Source organism: Accipiter gentilis, chromosome 29 (assembly GCF_929443795.1).
Source record: "Accipiter gentilis chromosome 29, bAccGen1.1, whole genome shotgun sequence".
NCBI classification, from domain to species: Eukaryota; Metazoa; Chordata; class Aves; order Accipitriformes; family Accipitridae; genus Astur; species Astur gentilis.
The window spans coordinates 19,684,588-19,697,017 of NC_064908.1; the positions used below are offsets into that span (position 1 = coordinate 19,684,588).

Genomic DNA, 12,430 nt, shown 5'->3' on the forward strand with positions numbered 1-12,430 from the left:
CTCTGATACCTTTTGTTTGCCTTCAGACTATGCTGAATTCAAATGCATTGTGTCTGTGCAGCTATGAAATAAACTGGGAACAGACTATGAAGAAATAAGATAGGATCTTGTTGGCTAGATCATCAGTTGCACTTCAGTGCAGCTCAGTGCAAGTAAGATTAAATACATAGGAAGTTAATATGCACCAGGTTCATCGCTGTGGCAAGACTCCTTAAATGAAAGTGGGATCTCATAATTAGAAAAAAGAAAGCACTTAAGTTTCATTGTTGGTGTGCTCTGTAAGAGATTTTGGTCCAAGATAAGGGATGAACAATCTAAAATTGTCCAAGTTTACATTTTTTTTTTATTCGCTTGAGGCAGTAGAATCCAAAAAAAGTGCCTATTCCCTCATTAACCCAATTCGGCAACTCTCCTGCAGTCTGCCACCCACCACTTGCTAGAATTTCATACACAAAGAGCTGTCTCTGAAAAGGCAGGTCACAGCAAGCCTGGCTACAAGGCAGGCACTGCTGCAGTCTTCCAGGGAAAAAAGGATGTGTCCGTCACAGCTACAACCCTCATCATCTCCACATGACTGCACCAGCTCCTGCCTACCTAATCTCTTAGCTGAGTTACCATGCAGATGACTTGCTGATCTCTTTCTAATGTTTAGTTTAACATGTCTTCGGTTAGCACTAGCATATGACAGTACTGACAGCCGTGGCTGTTCCTTTTTAAATATCATGTCAGAAACACAGCGCAATAAAGCTGGGGATGCGCTCCATGGCTCTGCGTACCATTATGGTAGTATGGGTTTCTTTTTTAATGAGGAAGATCTGCATCTCAGGAGCTTTTTTCATGTGTCAGGATGCATGGACAAATCAGCAGCACATCACACTGGCCAAAAATGAAATGCTGACAAATGTAGATATTTCAAATTTAATTGACACCTAAATGTACTTGAGATAGAAAAAATACATACAGAAAATGTGAGTTCAGGATATGGGAATTAATAAGGAGAATTCTGTAATAATTTTAAAAGATATTTTGGTTATAAGAAAATTAATTTTTTGTGCTTTTTTTATTAACTGTGTTGCTTTTTTTCTGATTAGAGAGATTATGGTACAAAGCGGTGGTATGGACTTGTCATTATTCTCCTAAAAAGGGCTTCCCAAATTTGAGGGAGGATTTTTTTTTATTAATATATTTTTTTTAAATAATAGCTATACAGCAGCTCTAGGGAATTAAGGAATTTGTCCCTCTTAGACAGTAAAATGAAGAGAATGAGGGATTTGGATGCATGGGCTTTTTCTTGCCAGTATGAAATAGGAGACTTGGGACTGAGGGGATTACCTAGTAACTATTCAATCTGAACAAAGCACAGACCTATCACTGGAATTCCTTCCTGCATATTCTGAATACGCAGTAGACCCGAGTGTGAACTAACAAAAACATTAAAATATCTATTTGATTTTTAAAGTGTCACTTCGTATACTGTGAATGTTCATAGGAGCAGAATATTTCCAGAAAAACAAAAACATTAGCATAAAGGATATTTTAAATTCAAACAACAAAAAAATTAATACCACAAGTCATCCAACCAGGTAACAAAAACAACAGCTTGTGATCACTACACCCAATAAAGGCAAGTAATTAATTGTTTTATAGTTTTTATGAACTTTTTTACAAATTTTCCAGAGAGCTGGAAATACTAACAAAGAATTTAAAGCGGGAACAAGCTGGATGACACCTCTGCCTGTGCTGACAGATCTAGATGCAAGATTCTGCAAAGTCGTTACACATTTTTGTCCTATTACTCGGTACTAAGGATTCATTCACCAATTTCCCTTGCAGCTACCACATCCCTTTACAAAGGCAAGCTGCATACATTCGGTAGGTTCACTCCAAAGCAGACAGCAGAAATTAGGCCCCCAAATTACAGTTTCTTTTAAACCACCATACTAGAAAGGTGGGACAGCCAGGAAGGACCGGCACTGCCAAAGGGCAGCCCTGCCTGCCTTGTGCAACAGTTCTTGTTTGGCTAGGCCTGCGACAAAACCTGACTTCTCTCCATACATTTCTTTCCCCTTTGCTGGGCACCTGCTTTCTTCTTGGCACCATCTTCATTGCATCTAGCTTCCCCTACTCCAATTTTCCCAAGGTAGAGAAACCAAAGCTCACACAGCGAGTCTTGTCTGCTGCAGCCTGCAGTATTTTCTTTTTGATTCCAGCCATCCTTGTTCATATAGGCTCTTGCTGGCTTTTAGCCTTCTTCCCAAATAGAGATCCTTGCTTGCAGCGATGCCATGGAAAACCTTTACCATATGCAAAATCTGTGTGGCAGAGCTCCGAGAACCTGGTTACAACCACTGGAATTTAATGTGCTTTATGAGCCTGTATCATTCAACACAGCCATCATGCTGACTTCATACTAAATTCAGTGTAATAACCCACTATTGCACGGCATCCTATTTTCATTCATCTGATATAAGGGAAAGCCATTAGCTTCTCTACTAAGTCCTACACGACTTCTGGAAAGCCATAATGAACTGCTGCAGCACTGACATGGGTTTAGCCAGCCCAAGAGCCTTTTGACATGCTGTTAATTGTGAGCCTGACCCTCTGATTTCCTATTTTAATTTCCTCCCACCCTGCATGCCCTGGAAACCAGCAAGTCGGTACTTAGAGAAGACAGATTCTAGAGCACTCTGGAAGCCTATTCTACATTTAATAGGAGATCTTGCTGTGGTGTAAAAGAGAGCTCTCAAAAAACTGCCTATCTGTTAAAAATGCAATGTCTTATTTCTGTGAACTGATTTGTGTTTAAGGAGGCATGTCCCGGATGACTAGGATTGCCCCCGGTGGTAATCCAGCATTTTCTGAGCTCTCATCTACAAACCCTTCCTGTTACCTTATAACTAAAAAAGTTTTTTTTTAAAAATCATACATTTTAGATTTAATGAGAAAATTTTAAGAATCATAAACATTACAAACCTTGAATTATTGATAAAATTGCAAAAAAACTCCCAATGTCTATTGAAATAGAAAAAGAATTCACTGAAAATTTTGATAGGGGAAACAACAGTTCTTCCACCAGCTCTTCTAAATATGATGGTTTAACAACAGACATTAGCAATAATCTGGGGTGTTCTTTGAAGTTGCTGCTCCTGTCCTCCTGTGTTTTAATTGAAGACTGATTAGAAAATGAGCACATACACCTCCAAAACAATGTTTTTCTTTTATATGCATTAAAAAAAATTAACTCATGTAACTGATGATACAAATTTCCTAATATCATAAGAAATGCCTTAATAAATATAACAACTGAACAGATGTCTACATAATGGTTTACTTTTCAGAGATGACATGCAACATTACAAAGGGGAAAGAGGCTGCCCCGTGAAATGAGTTCACTGGGAGTCAGGCTTGGGTTAGTGGCACACTGCCCCGAGGATCCTGTCTCCACCAGCTGGAAGGAGGATGCAAAAGTCACAGTTGGAGCTAATGAGTCAGATATGCTGGGAAATGTCTCTGATGCCTTCATGCAGTCATTCAAGACCAAAAAGTTACGGTCAGTTTTACATATAGAAAGAAACTCCTCATTGAACAGAAGCTCCTCCTCACAAACATATCCCACACATGAGTACCTGAAAAAAATAACTGGCTAATAATTAGTTTTGGAACCAGTGCAATTAAGCTAAATATTTTGGTAAAGTTTAGTTTAAGAAAAGCACTCTCTCAGTGCTGCTTTCATGGAATCTCCTCTGATCTGCAATAAGGGTACTCCAACACTACCAAGTAACACGAGTGAAAATATATGTTGTGGTGTTTTCATTCATTTTAGTATTATCCAAGAGAGAGAAAACAATGTCATTTTCTTTTAAAGAGACAACACCTGGCTTTATATTTTCATTCAGAACAACATAGGAAGATTCTTTCTTACTGGGTCAGAAAAAAGAAAGTTTGTGGAAAAAGTCATGAAAATCCTATCTTTAATTACTATTTAAAAAAAATCTTTTTCCTTTATTCAACATGTCATTTTGAGATAAATAGTAAGGAAAAAGGTCGGGATTACTGAGTCACTACCTCTTTCAAAGGCATTCACCTGATGTTATTTCTTAGGGAAGCCATTTATTTGGGCTTTAAGTACAAGGTTAGATATTTCTTCCATTTGTGCTTCTGAAATCACAACTGTAGTATCAGTCTCATCATCGTTGCATGTTGTATTTCCCGTCTCTCCCACTGCCCCAACTTGTTTTTATTAAAACACTCTAACCAGACACCTTACAGGAGATCTAGTTGAGTGCAATATTCTACAATTAACTGTCTGGAAGTAGTTATGTCAAAGTTTGTTTTGCCACCTGAAGCTGGTGACAGGAAAGAATGAAAATAATCAGATCCTGCTGTGACACTGCATTTGAACTGGATAAAATACTAAAGCTGTGAAACATCAGGAAGAGACCACAACTGGTACCGTATAGCAAGTGTCAGTCATATTAGCAACATTACCTGGGTTTCTTCCACATTTAAAAGATGGAAAATTCTATCAGTAAAATGCTCATGAAGAAAAATAAGTCAGTTTATAGCTACAAAGCTTCTTCATTATCTTTCATAGATTATTGTCAATCATTTCCACAAAATGATTTTCATCATTTACAATTAGTTTTTACTCACTAAAATTAACAGCAATAAATTAAAACCAAGTAAAATAATAATTGTAATTCAATATATTACTAGCTTTAGTATAAATATCATTCATGTTTATGTTTATTTCTGTTCTGATACTGGCAGGAATTGAAAATGCATGTTAGCAGTAAGCCACACTGGAATGTCAGGAAGCTTTTGAATCCAAAACTGCAGAATCCTTCATATGAAACACACATAATGGTTAAATTGACTCAATTTCCTTCACCTACGTGCAGTGAGTCATCATACTACATATTAAGAAAAAAACTTTTATTTTAAAAATTCCTATAATCTTTGTGCAGGGACAGCTACCACCCTGTATCAGCACAAGCCCTTTTGCAGGATTTGCAATCTACTCCACAAGAGGGCAACCAAATTCCACTACAAAATGGATAAATAATCCTGTAGAATTTAAAGGTGACCATTCATTTTACCTAAAAGCCAGAATATCCCCCCATTCCTAGAGTGGCCGGAAAAAAGCTAGCCACGCACTTAACTTTGGACAGGTGGGGGGGCAATCTCCATCTCTTTTTCCCTCATAAACAGTGGTGACAAGGAACGGGTACACATGTAGGAAAAAGGTTTGTTTAAAGAAACCAACCTTTTTTCTTTTTATGGGATTTTAGTATCTTCAGATACAACAAATATCCTGTAATCTTGGGCATCAGCTGAAGCATTTCACTTTACTGACAATAAAGCCACCACAGGCTGGGACACAAACAAATAATGCAAAGTGGCTACAACATAAGCAATTACTTTGTGGTGCAGGTAGAGATGAATTACAAGGAAATCTCTGTGACAGATTAGATAAGCGCAACCATCTTGTGGCCCCCGAGTCTTTTGCTTTTAGTCTGTGAGCAGTTCCAGTGTGACTTCCCATGCTAAGGCTGCACTGCCACAACACTGGACACTTGGAAAATACTACCCCGCTCAGTGTTCAAGCGCAGCATCAAAGATGCTTCACACGGGGGGAATACCAGTTTAATCTCGCCACGACTTTGAATATGTATACTGGCTCTGTTGCCTGCTGTTTTTACCTCACTGCTCGGTTGTTTCGTCTGGAGTGCCAAGTAGGTCTGTCCCTACTCTAGCCACATTTTTCACAATGCCGCCTTCTAAGATCAACCGCCCCAGGCAAAATGCACAGTACTTAAGCTTCCCAAATTCTGAACTGAGAGGAGGAAACCTGCTTACTAGGACCCTTAAGAAGTGCAGCTAATACCAGCCTCTGTATCCAATCAGAACTTAGTGCTGTGGAATCTTTTGTACTTCTGAACAGTTGAAGTAGCTACACTCAAAAGAATCCAAATAATTTTAAATCCAAAATGGATATTCATGCAGCTTACAGGTATATTTACACACAATAGTGTCTTTTGGGCTACGTTTGTAAGGTTCAATATATCCATTCTCTCCTTAGGTTTTCACTTGATGGCCTGTTGTTAAGAGTATCTGCAACAACACACAGTATTGTCATCTTTGTAAAAAGTACTTTAATATGTGACATTCATGAAACTATCTAAAAAAATTTATCCAAGGTAACAGAATATACTGTTCATATGAACAAGAGAGATGTTGGAAAACAACACGTTTTATACACGAGCAGTAGGCTACAGCAGTACAACTTATTTGGAATGTTACCCCTGTTTACTTCATAGTCAAATCTAGAGAGATGAACATTTGCTAGTACTATGCAAGACAGTTAAGCTCTAGAAGTCTTCACTATAGAGCTCATTACAGACCTCCTGTTAGTGGGACTCTAACAAGCACAAGACACAACCCTTACAGCCATCACTATAAACCAAACAATTCTATATCTTCAAGGTAAAGCCTGGCAAGAACAGTGGATTTGCAGGGATGTGGCTAACAATTTCATTTAAACATAGTTCAAAAAATAGTTCAAAATAAAACAACGAAATGAACAAACCCCTAAAACCTGAAAACTTTCACTAAACAGGCTGATCAGATTATGTCTAACTTGGCAAACTAGAATTTTCCAATAAGTAAACTTTGGTTTCTTGCTTTTCACGCTCCCTCTAAAATGTTCAAAAAATTAAAAAAACAAATTTTTTGTTGGTTAAAAAATTACTTTGATCTGTAGCATGTTTTAATTTCTCCTTTGGCTAGTTCCAGTTCTGAATGCAGCTTGTTGACGCAACCAGAGAGAAGCAAAGCGGCAAAGTACTTACTGTTCTGGACTAGAAACTGAAGTCCTTCGGCCTTCCACAGCAATATTGCTCTTGGGTCTCTTAACAACATGAGGTCTTGGTGGGCGAACCTATTACATACACACACATAGAAGCCATTTCATCAAATACTTCAAGTTGATCAAGCAACAGACGTAACAACCAAATATGCATAACCACTGTTATCTTAGAGGTATCTTCCATTCAGAATTGCTTTTAAATGTCTTTTTGTGCCACAACAATGTTACAAATGAATACAGATATACAAATGAATATAAAGTATAAATATAAACTACAGGGACCCACAACCTATTTAAGGACAAAAACCCCCCAAGTTTTCAAATAGCAAATGAAACATATATGCTTGTCACTGACTGTTAGCTATTAGCAAAGCAATGAAAATTTGTTCTACTGTCCTGTTTGGTACAGGCTAAATTTCTGATAAAAGATTCCCTAAATGTGAGCTTCCCCTTATACAGTTAGTTGATAGAATAAAATTGGAAAATCCTGCGTGTTGCTGTACATTATACTGGAAAGTGGAGTTCAGCTCTGACATCATGATTCTTTTGTCCTCTTGTTCATAGGAACCCAACTTCTCAAGTGAAGACTTCTGTGTAAGGGAGCACTGAAAAATTTGTACTTAGAATAAATGTTATAACATGAAAAACATAGCTCATTCTTCATTAAAAATTTGCTTCCTTTCAGCAGCTGAACAGAAACCCTTGCCACAGATATTATAATTGTCAGCCCTAATGTTATATGTATCTTTTGCTGTCTGTAGTAAAATCCAAAGCTTTTCTGTGGAAGACAATGTTGCTGCCAATCCAATCTTAAATAACATATCCATCAGCTTCTAGATTTCTGAACATTAGCTTAATTTACTTACATTAACTCCACAAGCAAACAAGTTGTACTTCAAGGAAAGGAATAAGCACACGCGATCTCCACATAAGCAAAGTTTATGCATGTCCCTCCCTATACTAGTGAGTAATCCTGTTGACGAACTTACCCTTTGAGTCAAATGTGGGAATAAACATTTGCAGCATCAGGGTCAGGCTGTACAAACAAGCTTTCCATTTTTTGTTAAGAAAGTACTACCTTACCCGAAATGGACTCTGATTTGTTGGCTAAGCTGAATGCTAGTTTCAACAGAAATCCCCAAAGCCCTCAAATAAAGTTGGGAATATAACTCAACTTCTGACCACCTTGAGCTTGAGCTCCCTTAATAACCATAATATAAAGGAAGCTGTTAAAGGCCTACAACCTAAGTGCTCTTTGGATAACTAATAAATTTGTTTGCAGTGACAGAATAGATGCAGATTTTCCCCTACCTCTGCGAGTTTTTGTTGGCTTTTTTTTTTTTTTTTTAAATTATTTGTTGGGGGGTGGGGTGTTTCTGGTTCCCCACCACCACCCCAGCATGCAAACCTCAAATTTTCTTGCCAGGAAAAAGCCACTGAATTGCGTGTAGTGTTTCTGTACTACACAACGGTATGCAGAAGACAGTATCAGGATTATTGTATTGAATTTTCATTTCAAAGGAAATGGCGTACAGCAGATATGATGAAGAAATCCAGAGATGTATTGCCACTATTTCTTAGGAAAAAGGACTTATAAAAGGTCAGATGTTAAGGTCTTGAAGATCAGTCCCCACACAAGGCTGCTCCTCTCTACAATAAAGACAGCTTAAGAATGTGAATTTATGGCAGGAATGGAAGGATTAAGTTTGTGGCAACTTCAACTGAACTTGCAACGTGGTGAAACATGGGGAAAAGAACAACAGAGCTAATTAGACGAGCTGAGCTGTCAGAGTGCGGCTGAATGGCTCGGTGCCAACAAACAAAAGGAATGGGCTGGCAATCAGCAGGATCGATGAAGACTACTGCTTCATTAGGGTTGATAAAACAGAGAGAGAGAGACCAAGAGAGAGCGAGTGCGTGCAAGAGAGGGGGGGGGAGAAGCAAGAGGAATTGGGGAAGAGAGCAAGAAGGAGAAGGAGGAAAAGAGAGGAAGAAAGAAACCTGTTTAATTAAATCTGAGCTGGAAGATGATGTGTAAAGCTGGCTTGTCATCATGCTGTGAACACTTTCACCTTTTGGGTGGTACCCTGGGGGAGTGATGGTGATGAGGGAGAGAGATGAGAGTTTTGGATGGCTCCAGGGGGTCACCAGACCAGTAAAGTGCAGGGTGACATGCTAAGTAGGATTTAGAGCATTGTTCATGGGGGACTGCAGGGAAATGCCAGGAATCAAGCCAATTCCTTGCTGGATTTTGAGCTTTATGTAGCCAAATAGGCAAGGTTAAATGCTTATCAAATGCAAAAGTATAAATTCTTTAATGAAATTACATAAGCACACAGCCAAAAGAATAAAGGTAACCATCCAGTACAGAAGGGTTAAATGTGCTTATTACTGTCCCCACCAACTTTATGCATAATTATTATATTTTAACTTTTTCTAATTGAATGAAGTTTCCAAACAGCCACCATTAATCCAAACAGATCTCTATTAATTATAGCAACCCTCTCTTTTTCATAATACCACCACAACTCATTTCCAAAACAGCAGAATGTAAAGACCATATCTGTTCTGCTTCCTTAACCTTTCTTTGGTCTGTGTTTTTGTTTTTATTATTAGTAATGACTCATATTGCAAGGACTAGTGCCCATGGATTCCTCCTCATAACAGATATATCTTGAAAGCAGTAAGTACTTCTCAGGAATTCTGGTATTATGTGGACTTGGTTGGAAGAGCATAGGGACCTGGTCTCCTCTTTCAGTGCTTGCTGTAAAAGGCTCGGATAAATTACTTGCCAATACCCACCGCTGTAATATATGTCAAGACTAAGAGAGGGGAAAAAGCAGCCTGCACAAAGTATTATTTACACACACAAAAATGTGTTTCAACTATTAAAAGCCAAATAACAGTTCTGAACAACAACAAATTTATGTATATTTGGTACAAGCATATTTTTGGGGAGTGATTATAATCATTTATATTTATCTTGAATTTCCTCTTGATGAATGAAGCATTTCTGTTCCACTTACTGACACAGCTAGATGAATGCAACAGGAGCTTTTATTATTACATTTCCAACCTTTTATCAATCACATTGGGAGCAAAGACAGTTGACGTAAACACATTATAGTGAGGACTATTAATGCACTACAGCTGGGAGATTAAACAGTCTTAGCAAGACTTGGATGTAATAATTACTCAATCTGAACAATACTGTTCAGAAACTTTTGTACAGAGTAATCACAATGTGTCCTCATACACCTGCCAAACACAAACCAAGAGGGCTATGAAGAACTATGGGAACTCCGTACTACCATGAAAGGTTCGATCCTAGTGTAATGTATCTGGAAGGGTTTCCCATACCCATTACATTTAAGAGAACACATATAAGCATAGTTAATGCTACCTTTTAAACATAGAAAACAGAAATCTTCAGAGCAGGAATCCACAAAAATGACTCTGTTAAGCTTAACACCCAGAGTTAAAAAGAGGGAGGAAAAGAAACACATGCTATTGCAATGTAACATAGGAACATGCACCGAAGATCAAAAGTTAGCACACACCCAAGTGCACTTGTTAACCAGTTGCCTGCTCATCCAAAACACATTTTTAACAAGTTTTAGCAAGATTAGATTTGAAAACTTGCATATCCCTTTCTTATGCACATACATGTATGTATAAGGAAGCAAGGAGTAAGATGTATTTGTCTTTTGGGGAAATTATATTCATAAAGCAAAAATCCCAAATAGAAATGAGTATCTTCCAAGGCTGTTGCAAAAAACAACACCCTGTCTAAACTGACATCACTTTCCTGTACTACTAAAAACCAAACAAACAAACAAAAAAACCAACAACAACAAAAAAAATAAATCACTGGTGCAGATCCAGCACAGTCTCCAGTTTTAAAGCCATCTGGCATAGTTAATATACAACAATTGTCCTACAGTTAGTGTTTGGAATGAAAAACTGCTGAGGTAAGGTATCCCTGTGTAATACAGTACAGGTATTGCACCGAGAATAATTTCTGTGTAATTCTTCTATGGAAGAGTCACTTCTTCTGGCCAACATGCTGTGCCTACATTTTTTATACTACGTAATTACACAGAGTCCCAGCTTGCATTTTAAATTAACATGAAGTATATATGTAAGTCATCCATAATGTGGTACTGATGTTCTACCACCCAAATACAGACTTCGCTTTCTTCATGTGTATTCACTCATTTATTCCATGGAGAAAAATTAAGCATCCCAAATTAATTTAAAGGATAACTTGCAGACAATAAATACTTTCTCTACTGAATTCTGCTTCCTTTCATATTTGAGTTTAGTGCAAGTCTTCAAAAGCTCACTGGCTAAAAACTTATGCCAACCTAGCAAGACCTTTTGTTTAAGAAATCACCACAAAAGTAAAAACAAATGTTGAAACAGCTGCATCAGTTACCTGCAGAACCCACTGAAAGCTGCAGAACTCATCAAAGAAAAGCAGAATAAATGCAGGTCCCAGGGCTGTGCCACAGGAGAGAAGGGAGTTTAGGAGCGTAAGTCACACGTTGCTTTTTTGCAAAGTTTGACAATCCAAACTACCAAGGTTTAGTAATGCTACTAAGAGCGTAATTCAGGCAGTGTTAAGCTGTGGCAGTGAAACAAAACTACCAACTACTCACGGGCCTAGATGAACGCTGTATCTTTGGAGGCGGTGGCCGAGGTGGACGGAGTCTTTGCTGCTGTATCAAAGTGGAAACTAAATTAAAGTCACCTACATGAAAACACCTCTGATTTTGTGGCAAAAGCAGTATGAGTGGATGACAACACATGATTTACCTTAGCTTCATACTCACCTCACCAAATGCAACTTTTTTTTCTCTTCCCCCTCCCCCGCGAACAGTGACAAATCTCATAACATAAAAAGTGCCAGAATAGTAAAGGTAGCTATATCTGCCTGTTGATGTAGGCTTAACATAGCTTATGTTAAACTAAAGGTAGCACAATGACCACTCCACACCAGATCATCCAAAATTACTGAGACAACAAAGACACTCAAGGTGGATTCTTGGACCTCTACGTCCATGTGTTCTAGACAACATTTATGCAAATGGAAAGAATCCTGCAAAGCAAGATATTCAAAAAAGCTTCCACTAAAATCTTGTACTGGTTTTGGCTGGGGTTGAGTTAATTTTCTTCCCAGTAGCTAGTATGGTGCTATGTTTTGGATTTGTGCTGGAAACAGTGTTGCTAAAACAGGGATGTTTGTTACTGCTTACACAGGGTGAAGGCCTTTTCTGCTCCTCACCCCACCCCACCAGCGAGGAGGCTGGTGGGGCACAAGAAGTTGGGAGGGGACACAGCCAGGAGAGCTGATCCCAACTGACCTAAGGGATGTGCCATACCATAGGGACATCATGCTGAGCAATAAAACTAGAGGGAAGGTTGGCCGGGAGGTCACTGCCCAGGGACTGGCTGGGCATCGGTCAGTTGGTGATGAGCAATTGTTTTCATTTGCATCACTTGGGTTTTAATTCTCTCCTTTTCTTATTTTCCTTTTCATTACAATATTTTTTTTTTCCA

General features: G+C 38.4%; 1 protein-coding gene across 6 annotated transcripts in view; it reads right to left on the reverse strand.

Annotated features, from left to right (window-relative positions):
• Window positions 1–12,430, reverse strand: part of DENND1A (DENN domain containing 1A) — a 217,968-nt gene that overhangs the window by 11,653 nt on the left and 193,885 nt on the right. For 4 of the 6 annotated variants that reach the window (XM_049833165.1, XM_049833161.1, XM_049833162.1 and 1 more), the window contains 2 exons: window positions 11,530–11,589; window positions 6,852–6,940 (listed from right to left, as the gene is read on the reverse strand). In XM_049833165.1, the coding sequence (XP_049689122.1) occupies window positions 6,852–6,940; window positions 11,530–11,589 (149 nt within the window). The remainder of the gene's footprint in view (window positions 1–6,851; window positions 6,941–11,529; window positions 11,590–12,430) is intronic. The other 2 variants (XM_049833164.1, XM_049833160.1) reach the window with 1 other exon arrangement.